The 22,018-nt window shown below is 41.2% G+C and overlaps 1 protein-coding gene across 17 annotated transcripts in view; it reads right to left on the reverse strand.

The window, feature by feature from the left end:
• Positions 1-22,018, reverse strand: part of Ptprt (protein tyrosine phosphatase, receptor type, T) — a 1,139,160-nt gene that overhangs the window by 191,908 nt on the left and 925,234 nt on the right. For 9 of the 17 annotated variants that reach the window (XM_017316598.2, XM_017316592.2, XM_017316597.2 and 6 more), the window contains exons 13-14: positions 18,984-19,020; positions 4,460-4,516 (exon numbers count right to left, since the gene is read on the reverse strand). In XM_017316598.2, coding sequence (XP_017172087.1) covers positions 4,460-4,516; positions 18,984-19,020 — 94 coding nt within the window. The remainder of the gene's footprint in view (positions 1-4,459; positions 4,517-18,983; positions 19,021-22,018) is intronic. The other 8 variants (NM_021464.5, NM_001291149.1, NM_001291151.1 and 5 more) reach the window with 1 other exon arrangement.

Genomic DNA, 22,018 nt, shown 5'->3' on the forward strand with positions numbered 1-22,018 from the left:
TGAGATAGAGAAGGGCAAAGGGATGAGGCGCTCTTTCAGACGAGGGCTGGACTAGATTGAAGTCTTGCAGGTGAAGTGTTAATTCAGGGGTTACTTGTCCTTTGTTGCTTCAGGTCAGGCTTCTAGAGAAAACTGTCCAGTCTTGGTCTGGAAGGCGTTCACCTCATTGCTGGACATGGAGAGACATCCCCTTGGGTGTGGCAGAAAGGAGGGGAGTAATTGTAGAGCGTAGACTCTGTCCATTTGCTCCTATGTTCCCTAAGCAGGGGCCAAGATGATAAAGGGACATTTCACCTCTCTATTTGCACTGTCCAAATTGTATTCACTAAGCCATGTGTGTGTGTGTACCATCCTATATTTGAAATAGGGTCAGGAAACTGAATTTTAAGATTATTTTATTTCAATTATTTAAAAAATTAAGATGGAGGCAATGAAAAGAATGTTTACTTGCTGCATAAATTCCTCTCTCTCTCTCTCTCTCTCTCTCTCTCTCTCTCTCTCTCTCTCTCTCTCTCTCTCTCTCTCTCTCTCTGTGTGTGTGTGTGTGTGTGTGTGTATGTGTGTATGTGAAGTGTACAGTTATATGGGTTTGTTTAATGCATATGAGTATGGAGGTTGATGCTGGTGTGTTCCCCAGTTGTGGTTAATTTTATTGGTTTGAGACAGGGTTTTTTGTTGAATTTGAAGTTCCAGATTCAGCAAGTCTAGCTGGCCCCAGAGCTGGGATTATAGGAGTGTGCTCCTCCAAACATCTTTTCATCTCCATCCCGGGGACACCAATTCAAGTCCTTATACTTGCATGGCAGGCTCTTTATTGACTAAGTTATCTCCTCTATCCATAATTTTTTTATCACTTTAGTATTTCTTTCATTTTTAACTGTTTGAAAGCATTGCATCTGAACTGAGACATGCTTTAAGTGTAAAAAATAGCAGATATCAGACAGTACAAAAATGAAAATGTGAACTATCTTCCATTTAATGGTTTTATAAAATATTGATTACTTATTAAATGGTATTTGGGCATGTTTAATGAAATAAATTATATTATTCAAGTTAATTTCAAGTTTCTTTTATTTTCATAATGGGACTTCAAAATTAGAAATTATATCCACCGAAAATTTTATTTTTATTGAACAGTGCTGCTCTGAAGCTTTTAAAAGCTATTTCTAGAGGGTTAGTTTGTCCCTTAGGGGACATTTGAGACTGCCTGGATATATTTGGTTGTGACAATTGGGGTTGACATTCTAATGGTATCTAGTGGGTAAAGAATGGAGTTCTCTAAACATCTTACAATGGACAGTTTGGACCTCAGCCATAGAAAATGATCTAGCCTCAGGTGTCAACCATGCCAAGGTCAGAAGCCTTGGTATAGAGCAGGATTTCCTCAAGAAGAAGGCTAATGGTTCAGGGACACCTGAAGAAGTAGCTGGCCAGTGACCCTCAAGCACAAAGCTCAGTTCTTTTTATTAACCTGGCATTGGGTGTGATTCCTCTCTACGTGAGGAGAGGAGGTTCAATAAAGAGTAACTTCCCCAGACCACCAGACCGTAGAGTGGCAGAGTTGAGAGCTGTAATCAGGCTCCATCCATTGCTAAGGTTGAGCCATGCATGCTACCTCACATGGCTGTGCGTATCTCCATGCTGGAGCTGCTATGGAAACAGCCATCTGAACATATAGTCCAATATCCCCATCATTCAGACCCAGGCAGTTATTATTTACATCAGCTATTATTGCCACCAGGGAATGGACATTAACAAAAGCCATTGAAAGGGACAGCCTGCTCTGAGGGGGAAAAAAAATCTCACAGCACCTCACCTATCAAGCAAAGCTGGGAAACGGGTAGAAATAAATGGAGCACAATAAAATAAACCTGTCAGAGAAGGAACATTCAGATGCCTCAGAAGGCGAGAGGTAAAAACAAATGTGCCTGATATGGGATTGGCTCTGTTTGAAGAAAACATAATCTCACGGCTCGACTTGAATAGAGCCCAGAGAACAATGGAAGCATAGGTGGAATTGCTCGTGCACACTCCAGGGAGGTTCTGTTTCTCCATAAATCCAGTTGGGGACAGCGGTGAGAGTCGCTTTCCTCTTGTCATCTTTCTGCATGCTCCCCTGTGTCTATTCATGACTTCTGCCTCTCTTGAGGGAAGGTGAGTCTGGTGGGCCTGTTCTAGAGGAGGGTGGTAACTGGCATTTTGTGAAGACCTACTATGCACTCCCAATGTTCAGGGCATTCGTTGAGGTTATTAACTTGAATCTTTAATAGGACAGCATGAAGTAACCATGATACTTGGTTTCCCAGGTAAAATAAGCCTGCCCAGTATGTAATGTTTCTATAATCAAGGGGTGGCTAAGATGAGATGCTCACAGGGTTGCCAGGGACACACTGAAATGTGGTGCTTTAAAGCAATACAAAACTGTGGCCAAAACAGGCCCACGTGGATGCTACTGGGGTTCTGTCCAAATCTCCTTTATTTGATTGATGTGTTTAGTCCCAGCTACTGTAGATACTAGCTGTAAATGGCTCATAGATATCTCCTACTTTCAAGAAGGAATCCATTTCTGTAGAAGGCTGTGTAACACCCATGGCAACCTATGGTAATTAGCACATGGGCTCAACCTGTGGAACAATTAACATTCCTGAGATGTCGCAGGGCTCTGACTAACTCGGGCTACACAATGTCCTTTGTCTTTTCCTGTCTATTTCTCCTTTTTGTCTAAGCACATCTCGCAATGAACAATATGTGCCTGAATCTCCATCACAGGGTCAGTATGATGCTTGAGTTAGGGAAGGGGTAAAGGGAATAGGGCTTATGTCATCCTTGCCTGCTATACTGACCCATATAGTTATTTCCCATCACTATAGACTGACCAGTCAGTGATCTCAACAGGCAAAACCTTAGTTGCGAACAATGGTGGGCAAATGCGTGAAAGCCCTTGTAAAGTCTTCCATTGGTTAGAAGGAGATCCCTAATGGAGGAAAGAGAGGCATGGTTTCAGGTTACCTTTCTTCTCCATGTATTGAATGGGCATTGACTTCTGGTGGGTGGACTCTGTATCTTTTGAATAACTATGTCTATTTATTTGTAACAAACTCTACCTATGCTGCATTTGAAGAAACAAAGGCTCTCATTTACACCAAGCAAATACTTACACTAGGCTGGGCACTTCTATTCCAGCTTCTTTGACATTTATTATCTTGTTTAGTTTAGAATGCAGTCTCAGAAGAATCTGACTCTGTAGAGTCCCTAATGCCAATAATGTTCCCTAAGAAACAAGTATTATTATTCTTTCTTAACAGAAAGGAAATATGGGCCTAGTCACATTTAAAGGATGTACCAGGGCCAACAGTAGAGCTGAGGTTGTGGGTCCAACCTACTCATTCCTTAGAAAACAGATCTGTTGGTCAGCTTTCTCCCACCCACAGACCACAACTCAATTGGCTTTTGTGTGGTGTGGTGTGTGTGTGTGTGTATGTGTATGTGTGTGCATGTATGTGTGTGCATCTGTGTGTGGTGTGTATGTGTGTGTCTGTGTGGTGTGTGTGTTTGTATGTGTATATGTGTGTGTATGTGAATGTATGTGTGTAGGGTGTGTGTGTACATGTATATGTGAGTGTATGTTTGTGTGTGTATAGTATATGCATGTATATGTCTGTGTGTGCATGGTGTGTGTGTATGTGCTTATGTATAGTGTCTGTGTATATGTGTATCTTTGTGTGTGTATGTGTGTGTATATATGTGTGTCTCTGTGTGTGTAGATATGTGTGTGGTATGTATGTACATGTGTGTGTATGTGTACATGTCTCTATGTATGTGTATTTCTGTATGTATGTGGTTTCTGTGTGCATATGTGGGTGTATGTGTGTATGTATAGTGTATGTGTATAAGTGTCTCTCTGTGTGTTTGGGATATATATGTATATATGTTGGTATATGTGTCTGTGTGTGTGGTGCATGTGTATGTGTCTTTGTGTCTGTGTATATGTGGTATGTGTATGTATATGTGTGTGGTGTGTTTATGTAGTGTGTATATATATATGTGTATGTATATGTTAAGTGTGTGTGTGTACATTTTGAATATCATATGCATCTCTCCTTAGTATTAGGGAAAATTGTACATTTATTTCTAGAGTCTTTTGATCGGTGAGCTAAGATATCAGAATTTGTCTCTTTTGCTTGTTATTGTGTTCCTCAATATTTAGAACAATGCCTGGTACATAGTACGTATTTATTAAACCTTGGTAAGATGGGGTAGTGGATGAATAGAGGGATGTATGAATAGGTACGAGAAGGTAATGGTGGTTAGATGGATGAATCGGTGACTGGGCAGGTAGTGGGTGGGAAGATGTGATGAAGGAGCCGTCAGTTCAGCTCTGGTACAGCTGGCCTGGAGAACCCACAGAGCTCGGGCCATTACCAGTCCCCTCCCTCTTGCCCAGGGCTCTGATGATCACCTGTGGTGAGGAGGCAGAGTGGAGTCCCCGGGGTCACCTGGGCGCTGCCCATTGGTGCTGACCACAAGGAAGCCAATCCCCAGGCAGCATGCAGAAGAGAAGGAGAGAAAGAAACACACATGAAAACGTGTGGTACAATGAGCAAGACCATAACTCTTGTGGCTCTAAAGAGCTCGCACTGAATGAGAGAACACCGCAATTTACCAAAACTGAGGCTGAAACAGATTTTTATAAATGAAAAAAGAGTAAGTGTCACCATTTATCAAGCACCCATGACATGCCAAGTCTTCTGCCAAGTACCTCGAGTACAGTGTTCCTAAGACATAGGACAAGCAGAAAGGTCGGTGGTATTACAAATGGACCTGTCACTTCCCCAGTCAAACTGCATCACCCTCAGTCTTTCTTTTCTTTGTAAATGGTACACCACCCAAATAGCTTCTCTTTGTAGAAACCTGGGTGACTACCTTTCACCCCTATTAGTCAGGGTGCTTACCTTCTACCCTTCTTCTACCTAGCTTCCCATTTATCACTGGTTACCAGCTCTTACTGATTCTACTCTAGACAAGCTCTTCCAGATTTCCTCCTCTCTCCTGTCTCACTGGCACTTTCTCCAGCCACTCATTTACACAGCCTCACATGGGCCCACCATCTCTGTTCTTACTTCTCTCCCACCAAGTTCCTGCCATTTGAGCGAAACACACTATCACCCTCACTGACCTCAAAAGTAAACCTCAAACCCCTGATGGTCACAGACCATCTCAATGAGTTCATATCTTTCCTTGCCTGATTCACTCCTTTCCATCTTCTTCTCTGCACTGCTACCAGCATATAACCCTGTTCCCATGATGAACAGCCCCTGCTGTCTTGTCTATAGAGCATGCCTGTGCATTGGTTTGTGCATGCTTGGCCCAGGGAGTGGCACCAGTAGAAGGTGTGGCCCTGTTGGAGTAGGTGTGGCCTTATCGGAGTAGGTGTGTCACTGTGGGTGTGGGCTTTCAGACCCTCATCCTCGATGCCTGTAAGCCATTACTCTGCTAACAGCTTTCAGATGAAGATGTAGAACCTCCTGTACCATGCCTGCCTGGATGCTGTCATGTTCCCAATTTGATGATAAGGGACTGAACCACTCAACCTGTAAGCCAGCCCCAATTAAATGTCCTTATAAGAGTTGCTTTGGTCATGGTGTCTGTTCACAGCAGTAAAACCTTAACTAAGATACTGGAACAGTCATTTGAATGGCATGTATTCCTTCTTGCTGCTTCCCCTGGCAGATAACTGCTAACCTTTCAAGAATCAGCTTGGAACTTCTCTCAAGGGGAAGATGTGCATCCTCTGTCTTTCCACCACATCCTAACATTCCCTTCTCATCGCAGCAGCCCCTGCATTGTGAGTGTATGCCTTCTCCTTAACTGTGTAGTCTCCTTGATGGTAGATGCTCTGTCCCATTGACTGATACATTTCTGTGGCCTTCTGTTGCACCTGGCATATAGTCGGTACTCAATGAATATTTGTTGTGTAAAAGAATGAATTAATGAATAAATGGTGACTCAGAATTTTTACAAGTTGTTCAAGGTCACAAAAACAGTAACTAGCAGAGGCTGTATTTAAAGCCTAGTTTGTCTATCTTTAATGTCCCTGTCCCTCCAAGTTTCTAAATAAAGTGACACAAAATCCCAGCAAGTGTTACACCCTTAGTGACAGACGACAATGTTCCCTAGTCATTTATCAGCAAAACTGCATAAGATCCTTATGCAGAATATTGAGAGTGATGGAATGTCTCTGACCAAATGATAAACAAAAAAATACATCATTTCAAAAATGAAACAAGGGTCAAGCTTGACCAACAATGGACAAGTATAAAAATTAACTACCTATGCACAGTGATCATAACTCTCCTTCCTGAAAGAATGACATTTTGTCCTTTTCAAAACACTTGCTAAGTCAGTGGTTAGTTTGTGAGCCAAGTCTGGTATCTATGTTATTTCTTGTGTAGGTATAAAATAAGAATGATTCTTTGACCTTTTTCCAATGGTTAAGAAAACATGACTAGTATTTGGTGCTATGGTGTTCTAGTTAGCTTTAACTGTCAACTTTGGCGTGGCAGCTGAGAAAGGAGTCTCGACTGAGGGATTGTTCAGATTAGAACAGGCTACAAGCATGTCTCTCTGTGTGTTGGGGGGTGGAGTGTCTTGATTGTTTAGATGTAGGAGGCCCAGCCCACTGTGGGCAGTGCCGCCTTTAGGCAAGTGGTCTTGGGATATATCAGAATGGTGGCTAAGCATGAACCTGTGAGCCTGCTAGCAAGCAGCATTTCTTCCATGATTTCTGCTTCAAGTTCCTGCTTTAGCTTTCCACCATGATGAACTGTAATCTATAAGTTGAGACAAATCTCTGCCCCTACTTGCTTTGGGCCAGAGTGTTTTTATCCCAGGAAAGAGATAAAACCATAACATCTATGAACACTATATCATTATATACACTCAAATCTTTCCTCCCCAGAGTTTTATTTTAATATAAATATACTTGTAAGTATCTCTACGATTGCTTTGTGTGTGTGTGTGTGTGTGTTTTGGTGACAAAGCTAGTAAGTATGAGAAATACCTTGAGGCCTACAAAATTGAAAATACTCACTACTTCACCTTTTATAGGAAAGTTTGCTAACCTCTGTTCTAAGTGACTGCTTTCTATGAGTCTGTTTGCTTCCCAGACCCAAGAGGCAGGTAAGACGAGGCTCTGATGACCTCACATTCAGTAAAGGAAACAAAAGGCTGGGGAGAGACATGACCCATACTCTACATGGCCTCCTTCAGCAAACTCCTAATGGTTCTTTCTGAAGCTTGGCTCCTGCCTCAGTCCATCTTCTCCATCCACTGTCTAGGCTGCATCTAGGGTACTCTACTATAAAAGGGGTCTGCTTAAGCACTCCCAGCCGGCACTCTTACTGTCTTAAGAGATGGCGGAAAGAGGGAGGGGGAGGGGGCAGGGAGGGAGGGAGGGAGGGAGGGAGGGAGGGAGGGAGGGAGAGAGAGAGAGAGAGAACGAACCACCACAAGGCTTTATTTAAAGTGGCTTTGCATGATACTCCTGTTTCTTTCTTTTTCTTATTTTAAATTATTTTTGCTATTTTAAATTACTTGTTTATATGAGAGGTCTGTGTGCACAAGTGCAGGTGCCCGTGGAGGCCAGAGGCCTCACATCCCCTTGGCTCTGTCACTGAAGGTGGTTGTGGGCCACCTGATATGGGTGCTGGGACTCAGAGAGCAAGAAGGCTTGTTTAATGCTGAGGCAGCTGTCACTCCCTAGTGCTTTTTCTCCACCCCAGGACTGTTCCTAACCATCCCTAACACGGTACATGAGCACCATTCCTCTGATGATCTGCCTATCTACTTCTTTGACTTGAAACCTTGCCAACCCAAGACCATTCACTGTGATGATTTTCTCTCCTGTTTCCAAGCTTGGTTTTGTGCCCATTAGTCATGTCTAAGTGAGATATTTAAGATCAAGGTTACTCCCTATGGGGTTTCTATTCCCCTGCAGTGATCAACCATGCTCTAGATGACATGGCAAAACAAACAAAGAAACAAAAGACTCAAGCATTTATGGTATTAAGCTACTGATTTTTGGTTATAATACACTTTGAGAAAGCTTGTTCTATGTTTTTGTTTGTTTCTTTGTTTGCTTGTTTGTTTATTTTGAATTTCCCTTCTTATTCCAAGAGCATGGTGGGATCATCTTCATCTTAGTTGTCTTTCAGTATATTGGTGTGTGTTTGTTAGCTCTTCTGGTGCACACTATTTGCTGAGTGTTTATTACATGCTGGGAGCTACACAGAGCATTTGGTGTGCACTACTGGGTTATGTTCTTATATTAGGTCAGGGCATTGGTATTATCAGTCTATGCATACTGGAATTGAGATTCAGATCAGTTAAGTCTCTTTTCCTGCCTAGAATCTAATGCTATACAAACCCAAAGAAGAACTTAGTAACCTCTAGAGAATACAGGGCCACATAACAATATGAAATTTTACTTAATACACAAATAATACAAGCTAACTGTGTACATAAAACCCTGGCTCCGTATTTTCCATTTACCAGCCGTGTCACTTGGAAAATTACATCTACTTCTAAGTCAGCCTCTTTACCCAAATAGTGGAAGTAACAATGGGTATCTCACAAAACCTTTTTTAAGGAAAACAGAACATTACTTAGTTTAGCTGACAGGGCCCAGAGGAGACCCCTCACTTTGCCCTCCAGGGATACAGCTCTGCAGGAAAGGTCTGCTAGCAAGGATAAGAGCACAGGGACAAAAAGGTACTTTTCCTGTGAGTGGAGAAGGAGAAGAGAGGTGTGGCTTATGGATCTCAGTAAGGAAATGGAAATAGGAGATGTACACAGAACCAGAAATAATACTGCTCACCAGTCCTGCTTACTTCTGAGATGTATAGAAGACACTAAGTCACCTTGAAGTTAGGCTGTATCAGGTAGTAGTTCTTATCAAGGGCATGGAGTGAAAACATTAGTCAGTCATGTCTAAGTGAGATATTTAAGATCAAGGTTACTCCCTATGGAGTTTCTATTCCCCTGCAGTGATCAACCATGCTCTAGATGACATAGCAAAACAAACAAAGAAACAAAAGACCCAAGCATTTATGGTATTAAGCTACTGATCTTTGGTTATAATTTGTTATTGCAACAAAGCTTATCTTATCCTGACTAACCCATTTGAAGAAGAGGTGGAAACATCTTCCTTTCTTCTCCATCACCTAATTTCCCCATGTGGTGGTTTATAACTGGAGGGTTTGAGACTCATATCTCTTTGCAAAGGATCTGCTTGGTGCATTTATGTGTATAAACAACCATGGATGACAATTTGTGAGCAAGTAAAGAAATAGGAGGCCAGAATGTGGAATGCCTCTAACTTTTTCTTTTCTTGAAAAGCAATGAATGTCAAGTGTAGAGAGATACTGCCAGGCTACCGAAGGCCCTGGAGCAGACAAGCTTGAAGATAAGCTAATTTCTTAGCTTTAGTATGAAGTGAAGAGAGCTGAGAGTTCCTGGAGCCACCATATTTTCTGCTCCAGATTTCAGGTCTTAACTTACATACCCTGGAAGAGATACAAAGCCTGTTACAACCAGGGAACAAACTAACAAACTAACAGAACGACTTATCAATCTTTAGTAGAAAACAGCTATGGGGAAAGGTTAGCAAATAGAAGACAAGAAATACTACCAGTGGTCCATGTATTATCTTAGTGCGTGATAGGAACAAAATTCAATAGTGATGTGGAGTCAGCTCTGAGTAGTGCTCCTGGAGACTTTATGCTTGTTATACTTCTGAGCCTACACAAGTTCTTGAGTAGAGACAATGGCAGTGGCCAATATTTATTCATCACCTGCTGAGCGACATACTTTAGTTCTATCATCATATTGGAGCCTGACATCACCACACATCTACACAAACAGTCCTACAACTGGCTGTTGTGGAGCTAATTCCTCTGATTAAGTCTTGTCCTCCAGGGAGACTAGTTATCACTCAACAAGACTAGTTATCACTCAACAAGACTAGTTATCACTCAACAAGAAAACAAAAATTATAGACCCCAGGAAGCTCCGGAAATGAGATTCATAGGGCCCCTCTCCAAGGTTACAAGAGATGTAACACTTGCTGGGGGAGGGGATTCTGACCAGCACCATAGAGTCAGCTCCAGGGGCAGAGCTCTCATGAGTTATCACCCATGCTAGAGGAAAGCTTCTTAGTGATGCAGCTGCTTTTGAGTCACCCATACTTGAGTTGGTTATTGTAATAAATTCACAGGCTCACTAAGCTAAATTTTGTGTCGAATGGTTTCTTTGATCTGCCACTGGTTCTATGAGGTGAACAGGTGTTGGCTTGGTTTTTGAAGACCTTCTTTCCCCCATTTGAAAGCCCACTGATAAGGCTTAAATTCTCTTTATTTCTAACCTGTATCTCTAGCCTACTCAAAAAATGTCCCCAACCTTAAGTCTAAATTGCCTCCTTCTGCCTTTAAGAGAGACACAAGTCCTTTGGAAGCATGTTTTTGAGCTAAAGTCAACCATGGTATCTCAGGTCTGCACCAGATAATTCTTCCTTCTAGTTGAGTGGAATTGGTTAAAACTCCACTGGTTTGTGCTCAGAGGACAAGAGTCAGTGCTAGCTTTTGTTTACCTGGGTTTCTGTTGCACCAGCCTTTGCCTTCTTGAGTGGGATATAAAGAAGGTGTGTATGGAAGGATGCTATTTGAGCTAGTCTGGAGAGGAAAAGGAAAGATCAGAGAAATATGCCAGCTGTTTCATCAAGACAAATATTAAGGAAAGGGTTGGGGTTTTTCAAGACCTTCAGGTTATTTTATGGTGTTCTTTGTGATGTAATCTTTCATCTTCTTGTACACCCCTCAGGAAAAGCTGTATTATTCCATCTGGCATTTTAGGATCTAGCTCGAAACAGGGTAAAGAGTAGTAAAGGTCAAGGAGACTTTGTTTTATTATACAAGCCCAAGCCCAGAAATATTCACCCTGAGTTTCAGCTAGGGAAGAACAGCAGTGCTGTGCCTCCAACCCCCAAACTCACACCTTCAGCTCCTTCCTATGCAGTTTGAAAGAGTTTAAAGACTGAACAACAGTCAAGACTTTCTTACTGTGCTATATAACTTCAGATTTCCCTCTTACAACTGATACTCCATTATATCTCTGTTCAGCTACCATAGCTAAGTTTGGGAGTGCTGTGTTCTGGGGTCTCCTCCGATACTACTGGGCAAGTTTGAAGAGAGGAACAGTCCCATGTCAAATGCTAATAAATAGATGAGGAAAATTCTAGACATGAAGAATGAAGATCTCTCTCTCTCTCTCTCTCTCTCTCTCTCTCTCTCTCTCACTCTTCCTCTCTCTCACAAATTTCTGTGTAAGATCTTTATCTAAGCACATGATCTTTCGATATCAAGTGCTAAAGGCCAAGGGCAGTATCATGCCTGCACCCTTTCAGTTTCTCCACTATGCTTTTAATCTGAGTCCATGTAACACAGGGTAGATATGTAGAACTACATGAGAAATGACTAGAGTCTGGTCTGTGACCTTCTACAGAGACCCAAGATCTATATAGGACCGAAGCTCTAGTAAAGACCTGTGTAGTCAAAGGAAGGATGGAAGTTCCTTGTTTATAATTCATCATATGCTTGGATGAAAGAACAATGGAAAGACTTAATGGAACCTGCTTTAAAAATGATGTTGTAGCTACTAAGATAAATTACTTGTCCTATGTCAAGTAACGGCTTGGAGACGGGATATCAGATATATCTGATTCTCATGATTTCAAGCAAACTTTTGAAACCAGGTGTCTCTGATTCTCATGATTTCAAGAAAACGTCTCCAGGATGCAGCACCTAAGAGAACCTTTCAAGTAGAATTGGACCAGTGTGGCTGGCAATTTCCTACCCCCAAAATATCTTTTACATTTCTCTTGGCTTCTTGTACTACATGTGACTTCTTCTTCTGTGTATAAAGAAGCTATGAACATATCACTGGGTCCCAGACTTAGCATCTGCAAAATGGAGGTGTCTCTCTAAACAAGAGCCATTTATCGTAGCTGTCAGTTCCTGTAGCAGTGTGGATCCATTATGAAGAGAGAAGAAAGAAATGTGGAATGACATAACTCACTTCAGACTTAGACTTGCAAAAAGATAGCAGGTTTACAAAAGGCCATTGCCCATGCCTCTTGCCTGTTGTTGTTGGACAATAGTTTTAGACCATTCCTAATGGGCAAGACAGAGCTGTTGGTGACACTAGTCCCATATCTCATGCTTCATTATTCTGAAGCTTCCCTTTCAGCACCTACTCCAAGGGGGGCACTTTAATGGGATCGTTAGAATGTTTACTAGATTAAAACGGTGGCTGTCTTCTGCAAAGCAACTCTGCAAATGGCTCTATGGGTTTCCGGATTTATTTTGTCTCAATGACTCAGCTCAGTTTGCAAATCAAATCAAAGCTGATTTTTCTAACTGCCATTCCTACACACCCAGCAGGAGTCTGCAGAGGCAGCTGCATGCTCCCAAAGGCTGGTGCCAATGGCAGGAGTGTTGCTGCCTGCTGGCATCTGGAGTGGTTACAACCTACTGCTGGAAAACTGGAAGATGGGCAAGTGTGGACCTGTTGACCCTATTTGAGCAAGAAATTGGGAGAACAGGTCTGAGGAAGTAAATTCTATTTCTAAAAGGAGGAAAGCTAGACAGGACTATGTGGCTTTGAGGACTGGTTAGCAGGCATTATAAGAAGTCAAAAGTGTCCAAAAGTGAGAGGAACTCCAGGCAAATGGTGTGTCCAAAAGTGGAAGGAACTTCCTGAAGGAGTAGTGAAATTCTTGTCCACATGAAGCAAAAGTAAAGACCAACCTGTGTTTTGTTTGTTTGTTTTTGCTTGTGGGTATCATGGATAACAGATTTGTCCCCTTATCTTATCTTACTCTATCCTCTGAGAGCACAGTCCACACTTTTTAAAAAGTGGGCTTGGAAGAATAATAACTTAGGAGCTCTCTGTCTACTCATCTATCTAACGACCCATTCATTCATGGAAGTACCTATCTATCCATCTGTCTACTGACCCAACAAAGCACCATCCGTCTATCTGTCCGTCCGTCCATCCATCCATCCATCCATCCATCTGCATATTTTTTCAACAATTTTTACTGAGTATTAGTGTGTGCTAAGATCTGGAAACACAGTGATAATCAAAATAGACACTTATGTCAGTTGACATCCAGCAGGATGGCAAATATTAATCACATACAGGCTTATCAGCTGAGATGAGTACCACAACCAAAGTGGAAACTTTGTGTATGTATGTTATTTTGTGGTAAGGATGGTCTTCTTTAGCAAGTAAGATTCATATTGCAACTTAAAATGTCTGTATATTGAGCTGATACTTATGATGGCCAGATACATATGGTGGTTCATTATGAAAGAAAGGCTCTGTGGTTGGAGGAAATTCATATAGTTCAAGAGTTTAAAAAGAGGTACTCAAGCGCTATCTCTTCCTTGCAAGCATGAAGCCGTGAGTTGGGATCCCTACAATCTATGATGAAAAGCTCTGTCCATTGGTGTGCAATGTAATCCCAGTCTTGGTGATGTAGAAGAGGGAGACAGGTAGATCCCTAGATTCTTGTGAGACAGAAGTGTAAGAGACAATTACTGGTCTCTATGAAAACGTTTCAGGCCAATGAGAGCTCTTGCCTCAAACAAAAGGTGAAAAGTACTTGAGAATTAAGTTGTTCTTTGACTCTTATACATGTACCATGCATATATATATTCCCCACACATGTGTGAATATATGTGTGCACCCCCATAGAAATGAATGAATGAATGAATGAATGAAGTTTAAGAAAAAAAAGCTAGGAAGACTCAGTAGGCAAAGGGATTTTGCTTTGTCCTTTGACTATTTGTTTTTAAGTCCAAAAATTTGAGTTTGATCCCTAGAGCCATAGGGTAGATGAAGAGAATAAACTCCTGCAAGTAGCCTTCTGATCTTGATACATGCTCTGTGACATGTTAGTTCTAACCTACATACAGCAAAACAAACAAACAAACAAACAAACATGATTCTAAAAATTAATTGAACAAAGACTACATTTTGGGGTGCAGTGGGTAAGAGAGGAGAAGCCTGAAGGAGGCTCAAGGGGAGTCAGGGCTCATATAATGCTGGAAAGACAAGATGGTGGCAAAGAGAAAGTAGCGAGGCTCAGAGGATACAAAGAAGGCCCAGGAGAGTCACTGGGTTAGGGCCTTTGGATGGCTAAGCATTGAAAGAAAGATGAAATTTCAAGACCTGTAAGTCATGTAAAGTACTCAGAAATTGCTGTTGTTTGTGATCTAGAGGCTACCTGGGGCTGAGAATAAAGAAAAACAAACCTTGGTATGCCCCGTAGTTAAAACATTCCTGGGAACATCTTGACCATAATTTAAAGGGGAATGTGAAGACATAACAGGGCTATCTGAACTGAGTCAACAACTCACAGAACTCTGACATCCTGCACACACATGTAATTTTTCTGCTGATGTTTGAATAAGCCAATAGTGTGTTGCTATGCTGAATTCCACACCCTAAGCCCCTTACTCCATAAAAACCCCTAGCTTCCGAGCCTCGTGGCCAACATCCGTTATCTCCTGTGTGGGATGCATTTCAGTCCGGAGCTCCGTCATTAAACGACCTCATGTAATTACATCAAGATGGTCCTTCGTGGTTTTTTGGGTGCATGCCGTTTCTGGAATTGAGTGGGGGTTTCCCCACTAGGTTCTATCAACATCAGATTCTGAAAGAGGAATTGCCTTTTACACTTCTGCAACTGAGCACCATACTCAGAGATTCTTGTGTACGTGGCCTCCTCTGCCCTAACCCAAAGGGTGTGCCTTCAGTACTTGGACATCTTCAGCAGCTACAGGTAGGACTGTGGTTTACAATAAAGGCTGCTGCTTCTTCTGTGATAATGGTCTTTTTCTCTCTTATTTGAATTTCAGCCCTTCTGAGTACTAAGTATTGTATTCCAAGTTCCCACATACTCTCAGAAAGCCGACAATGTAAAAAATTAAGTTATCCCATTGGCTATTTCACACACGTGAAATGCGTTCTAGTTAATAACTTATTCTTTCCTCCCTTGTCTCCCTCCCATCTCAAGCCCCCTTTTGGAACAGTTTCTTTCCAAGACTAATGAAATTTCAGTTGATCTTGTGACCCATTTAGTTTTGCCAGGGTCACCTGTATGTTCACTGGATTAGAAATGTCCATTGGAGCCTAGTGGGTCACCAGAGGCTACACAATTGAAGGCAATGGATCCCCTCCCTCTTAACTTCTCAATAGCAACAAATAGTTCTGCAGTGAATGTTAGCTGCCCCACCATCCTCCTCCACCCATGTCCGATTATTGATGGCCTTGTTCTGGTATAGACCCAGTGAAGGCATCCTGTGGTTTCCTGATTGCAATGACTGTCTCTTGCCCAGATAGCATGTGACAGCCCTTCTCAAGAATCTGAATTTAAATTGATCATCTTTGCTTCCTGGTTTATTACCTTCCTTTTTAAAATCTTTTTTTTTTCCCAAAACAAAACCAATGCTTATTTACACATTATTCCTGTTTTTCTCTCCACAGTTCGAAGCAGGTCTATTGTCAGGGCTGGACTGTGGTCTACAAAGGAATTGGAAATGTTCTGGAATCTATCACACTTGGGACAACTCTAGTAGCATTCTGCTATCCCGAAACCTGAGGGTGGTAGAGATAGTAGGAAGAGGATCTTGGCTTGGCATCCAGTTCCTCATTTCAGGTTTGTGCAGCAAACCTGAAAATGAAAACCTGATGTGACCAAGAGTTTACAACCAGAATATTCTCTGGCATCTAGTCTAAGTCAACCAGTGTCATTTCTGTAACTACCAGAGAGACTGGTAGGGAGGAGCCAGAGTCTAATGAAGACTAGGAGGTCTTCTTACTATGAACCAAGACAACTGCAGAGAAATGTGTATTCACCGTAGATCCAGCCTTACTTTGACACTTCCTGAAAAAAGATTCTTGCTTATCCTATCCCATTACTGTTTTTTTTTCCAGTTACAGATTTCTTTTGAGAGACCTCCCTGAACAGATCACTAGAAAATGTCTCTAAATCCTTGCCTCAGGCTTTGCTTCCAGAGATCACAAAGAGACACACATTAGAGCCAGTGAGTATATAACAAAAAAGGTAATGGTTTTAAGGTCAATTCAGAATGACTCCAAATGAGTACTTATGGCTGAAACACATGATAATTGTCTGCCTCTGTGGGCTTCACACAGCTGATCGTGGACAACAGCTAGAGAACCCAAGGTCAGGAACAAGACAGCAGCAGGTTACTTTATCACCAGAGCGCTGGTCATGTGCTCTCTCTCCAGCCATAGTGCATCTGTCAGCAGGCCCCCAAGGAAGATACCGGGATAGCAGAAGGATGGAGATACTTAGAGAGTGATGACATATTTTGGGGACTTTATAATGTTGATGGCTGTAAGATGCCTAAGATCAAATTTTTTCCTGCTAAAAAAATATTAACAGAAAAAATCCTACCTAGAAGAAATTTGATCTAGGTAGTAAAAAAGGAATAACTCATGTATCTACCCTTCATTTCAAAGCCTTATGGGAAATACATGGATTCAGGCAGCATTTGCTTTTGGTTGGCTCTGGGATATTTCAAGTGCAATGACGGATATGGAGTGGACACTAATCAACCATGAATCTCTTTCCTTCAACCTTAGTGTTGTATTTCTCAAGACTCCTTCTCTGAGGCTGTGTTGATAAGGGATGGCTTCCTGAACAATGATAGATTGTTTCTCAGTGATAGGTAGTTTTCCCAGGTGATAATGGAGTCTATGTTTGGGGAGGAAGTGTTGAGTCTCAGTCTAGTACAGAAGCAGGATGCTGATGCTGAAATGCCTTTAAGAATCCTGTCTGGGCTTAGTCACACGCTCATCCTTGCACAACTACTATTTCACACACTCACACTTTACCTGTGCAAATACTCAACTAAAGGAAGCCTCTAACCTAAGGCCACACAGGAGAAGACACAGTTACACTATGGAGAAATACACTGCATACTTGTTCTAGTTCTTATAATATCCTTACCACTCTCCATCTGACTAGCAACATGTCTTCGGAGAAGCCAGTACAGTAGCACTCTATACTCCTGAGAACTATGGTCCTGAGGCTGGCAGGAAAGCACAGCCTTATACATCATCCCATTACCCTTACATATACCTGTTGCTTCTCAAGTCTCATGTTCCCAGTTCTCAGGCGAAATGGACCTAGTAAACGACTCTTTGGAGAGATCTGTGTCTCAGCGTGTCCTTAGAAGCCACAGCAAGAACAGCAATCCCCTTGGCCTCTTCCCTGTCTAAAGTGAAAGGTATCTGGAAGCCATGGGACGTTATTACTCTGGAGAAGGCATTTTCTCTGTGTTTTCTCTTTCTTCTCTGGCTGCCTATTTAAGAGGGATGCTGCAGATACCAGCTTCCTGATTGCTGTCTAGAGCCCCAGTGCTACCCAATTGATGATGTCCTTCCTTCTACATTATCTGTTTTCTTCAGTGACAAAGCCTGTAAGGTCTGTGATTTGTGTCACTTCTATCTGCAGATCATCAATCCCCAAGCCTCAAGAAGACTATTTTATCTCTTTCCACAGTCATTTGAGTTCCTCAGAGGGAACAAGTTAGGGACATAACAGCCTTGGTGACCTCTTATCACCAACAGTCCCAATGCTCCATTGTTTCCTGTACCATCTCTTTGGTGCCTATATGTGCAGTTGAATTCTTTAGAATTTAGAAACATTCTAAGAGGTCACGTTCAAAGAGCATGCTTTGCTAGTTATGTTTTCTAGCCCATTCCTGTCTGTTTCTTTCTCCATGTCTGTCTTTATATCCACTTGCTCACTCACTCACTCACTCACCCACCCACTCACTCACTCACTCACTCACTCACTCACTCACTCACTCACTCACTCACTCACTCACTCACTGTATCTCCCCTTCTACCCAAATGTTTGTGACTCTTTTGCTTATACACATGTATACACATTTACATGCAAACACATACATATACAAACTCAAGTCATTCCCTTTGTCTATTATAGCTACGATAATATGTATGCTTATATTTATAAATTTTACACCCTTGGAAATAAACTGTGAAATTGTGTATGCTGTGAATAAATGCAGAGAACAGAAGCCAATTTTGTTTCATGTGTATTGGTGGGGGAAGTTCTTGTTGAAAATATCAATTCTGTAAGAAAAAGATAAACCTGATTTCTAACCATTCAACCTTGTAATAGGTTAAATGATAACAAACCATTCATTGATTTTGTTTTTTTTTTAAAGGTAATAAACAGAAACATATACCAATTGAAAGAGCCAGGCAATTCAATTATAATTAGGAGAACAAAAGTGATGAGGCTGAACAATGCTGCCTTCATGTTTGGGGGATAAGTGTTGGAATGCAGAGGACATAACAATGTAGTGTCATCTGCTCTCTTGTTTTAAAGGCGCCAATACTAATCACCTCATATTTGATAACCATGAAATAACTGAATAAAGTACAAAACCACAGCTACAGCTCTAATAGAGAAGCTTAAAGGAAAACACCAACACAAACATAGACACAAATACAATGGAACTACACACGCACACACACACACACACACACACACACACACATCAGATTAATATTTTAAAAGTACTTTATTTTCACTTTCATTACTTGATTGATTAATGTACCATCCATCCATTGATCCATCTATCCAATCACCCAATATATATTTTGGCATTCTTACTATGCTTTAAGCTCTATGCTATCAGCATATTCTTAGGCGATACATGGTATAGATGCAAATGACCCCAAGAAATACAAATATTTCCTTTTGTTTTAAAGATTGCCTAAATTTCCCTTGTGTGGACACACGGAGTAATGGTTGTATTGATGAAGAACAGCTATAGTCAGACAAGGACATGTCAACATACCTTTTGTAGCCAGACGCACACAGTTGATTTTTGTCTCCTAGGGAGAAAAGAGAATGAGACAGCACTTAATTAATTGTTGATTACATAAGGATTATTATATAAAAATACTTAGGGAATTGTGTATATACATATGTATTTAATTATAATTTAAAATTTGTCCTTTCCATTTTCCCCCCCCCGCTATTGGGATTACCTTTTAATTTCAGCTCTCTATTTCCTCTCAGGCTCAGAACATATGTTGTTCTGTTTGTTTCATGGTACCTGCTACCTCCTCAACCTTTTCATCAGGCAGAAGTACTTTATAAATATTCTAGCACCCAGAAAGTTAAGCAGTTCTCAGTGGTTATTTGAGAGTTTACAGCATTCTTTGTTCTCAAGTGTGAGGTAGCAGATGAAACCAAGCCTTTCTTAGGAAATTTTGTTGTAAGTAGCCACGCATTTACATGTATAGAATGAAGGAACATGTGACCAGAGTCAAGTCTATGTGATGTGTGTTGTGAATCACACCATGATTCCATGTTCCACACCATGAGTTCATGTTCCAAATGGTTGTTTTGGCCCTGAGATCTTTGATGGGTTTTATAGTCTTTTAAAACTAACTCACTCTGTCTCTGTTTCTATGTCTCTCTCTCTCTCCTCTCCACCCCCCCTCGTGTGTGTGTGTGTGTGTGTGTGTGTGTGTGCACATACATGCATGTGTCAGCCTCTGTCTTTTTCTCTGTCTTTTTCTCTGTCTTTTTCTCTGTCTCTCTGTCTCCTCTATATATTTGCTTGTCATGTGAATGTGTGTCTGTGTATCTGTGTGTCTGTTAGTCTGTATATAAAATCTTTACCAAGTGAACTTTTAGTTGTTTCCAAGTGAACCAGTTCCACAAATCTGTGACCTTGCTGGCATGCTGTGGAGTTACAGCAAAATGTGCTCATGAGTAGAATTTTCTCAGCCTTCTCTCCTGGAACTCATTTCCCAGAGGTCCTGGAGCCAGCAGAAATCCTAGCTGACTACATTACAGTTTGAAGGCAATGTAGCAAAGAAAGGAAACGCAAAGAAGGCAAAGTATGAGATACCAAACCAAATATATGTCAGGGACCCGGGGCTTCATATAGGATCTACTCTGCCTTGAAGGTATTTGGGTCCATCTGGTTGCAAAGATTGCATCGCAGCAATAAACCCCTCAGACTTCCATTCATAGGAACAGCAAAGTGTTATTCTCTACTCAGACTACCAGTTCCATATAGGTGTGTAGTTGGGTCTGAGGGATGGGATAGAGAGACATGGCATGGAAATGACATATTTACTCTGAGAGATCAAGGCAGCTGCTTTATCCATGTTTATTCCCAAGGAAAAACATGCTGAGAAGGGAAAGTCTAGCAACCAAATGCCTTGAATCAGAAGTGACACTCTCAATTCTACTCCGGTCTCATCAGTTAGAACTAGTAATATGGCCACACCCACTTTCATTGAGGAAGGGAAATGGAGTCTTCTATATCTTATACCCAGAAGCTAAGAAGAAATGGTTGCTGGCAGAATCTCTTCCATCTATGCACAACCCTTGAAATACAACAACTTGTCTCTTCTTAGCTCACATAGAGTTCCCTATAACGAAGTCCTTCTGTCCTGACTCTAGCTCCTGGCTGCACAGAAAGTTTGCCCTTGCTTGTAGAGGAAAAGGGTTAAAATACTGAAAGATAATCGTCAGATCATAAGCGTTCTTCATCAACAAGCCCCTGTAAGATTAGAGTTCAAGTCTTCTGGGCCATCTTTGATACTCATCTTGGGATACCTTCCCTTTTATGCCTCTCAGCGAGCAATAGCAAGAACAGAAACTCACAGTCTTGGTTTTTGTTTTGTTTTGTTTTGTTTTGTTTTGTTTTGTTTTGTTTTTGTTTTTCGAGACAGGGTTTCTCTGTATAGCCCTGGCTGCCCTGGAACTCACTTTGTAGACCAGGCTGGCCTCGAACTCAGAAATCCGCCTGCTTCTGCCTCCCGAGTGCTGGGATTAAAGGCGTGTGCCACCACGCCCAGCTTGCACACAGTCTTTATTAAGCCTTGTCCACACATCATTATGGGACTATTGTATTGTTATTATTTGGATTGAGCATCTAGTAGCACAGCCAGCCTCCCATCCCAAGTAAAAAGTCGTATTTATCACTATGGGTTCTGCCTTATTTGCTCTGATTCTAATACTATTCCTATTTTAATCTCTGAATATAATACCCTATCTCATTTCTATCACTTACACATTATTAGAGAGCAATTTTCTGACATTTTATGCCAATAATTAGTCAGTAGTAACCAGGAGAATGCCAGAAGTAGAGTATGCATGCTGAGCTCTCCTCCTGACCGACATTCATGTGTACATCAGAGTCTTTGAACTAACTAGCTATTGGTTCGCCTGACTGCTTCACCATTCGGATATTGTAAATAGCTCAAGTGTTCATGCTTTGTAGCTTCCACATGGTAGAGGCGTGAGATGATGGTTAAGTTCATTGTAGATATGGATCCTCTATCTACTGCTTCACCCAACCTATTCATCTGAAGTGCTTCTTAAAGCAAGAAGGTTGGGCTGGCATGACCTGTTCTTTGGAATGAGGGTTTCTTTTCTCATTATGAAAATGCCCCTGTAAAAAAATAACTAAATTTAATAGGATGGAAAATCATGGGTTGAACAGTTCAACAAATTATGGTTCAGATATCTGAAGTATTCCTTTTAGGATTACATATGAAAATTGAAATATACATATACACATATATATATATATATACATATATATACATACATGTATAATATATATATTCCATAATATATATATATTAAGGAATATATCAAGAAGACAGAAATAAATATGACCAAAAAGGCATGTATTGAAAAAGAACTGATATCCAAAAGATGTGTACATGACAGTAAAGCTAACAAACTAATATTTTGCTACTGAAATTTGAAGAAAGAGGATGGTCCTTAAGTTCCTGTCATTTTTCAGTTCTGTGATTAGTTTAAAGAGCCTGAGACAGTTAGAGAAAGTGTGACCCACAGGGA

This window comes from Mus musculus, chromosome 2, assembly GCF_000001635.26.
Source record: "Mus musculus strain C57BL/6J chromosome 2, GRCm38.p6 C57BL/6J".
NCBI classification, from domain to species: domain Eukaryota; kingdom Metazoa; phylum Chordata; class Mammalia; order Rodentia; family Muridae; genus Mus; species Mus musculus.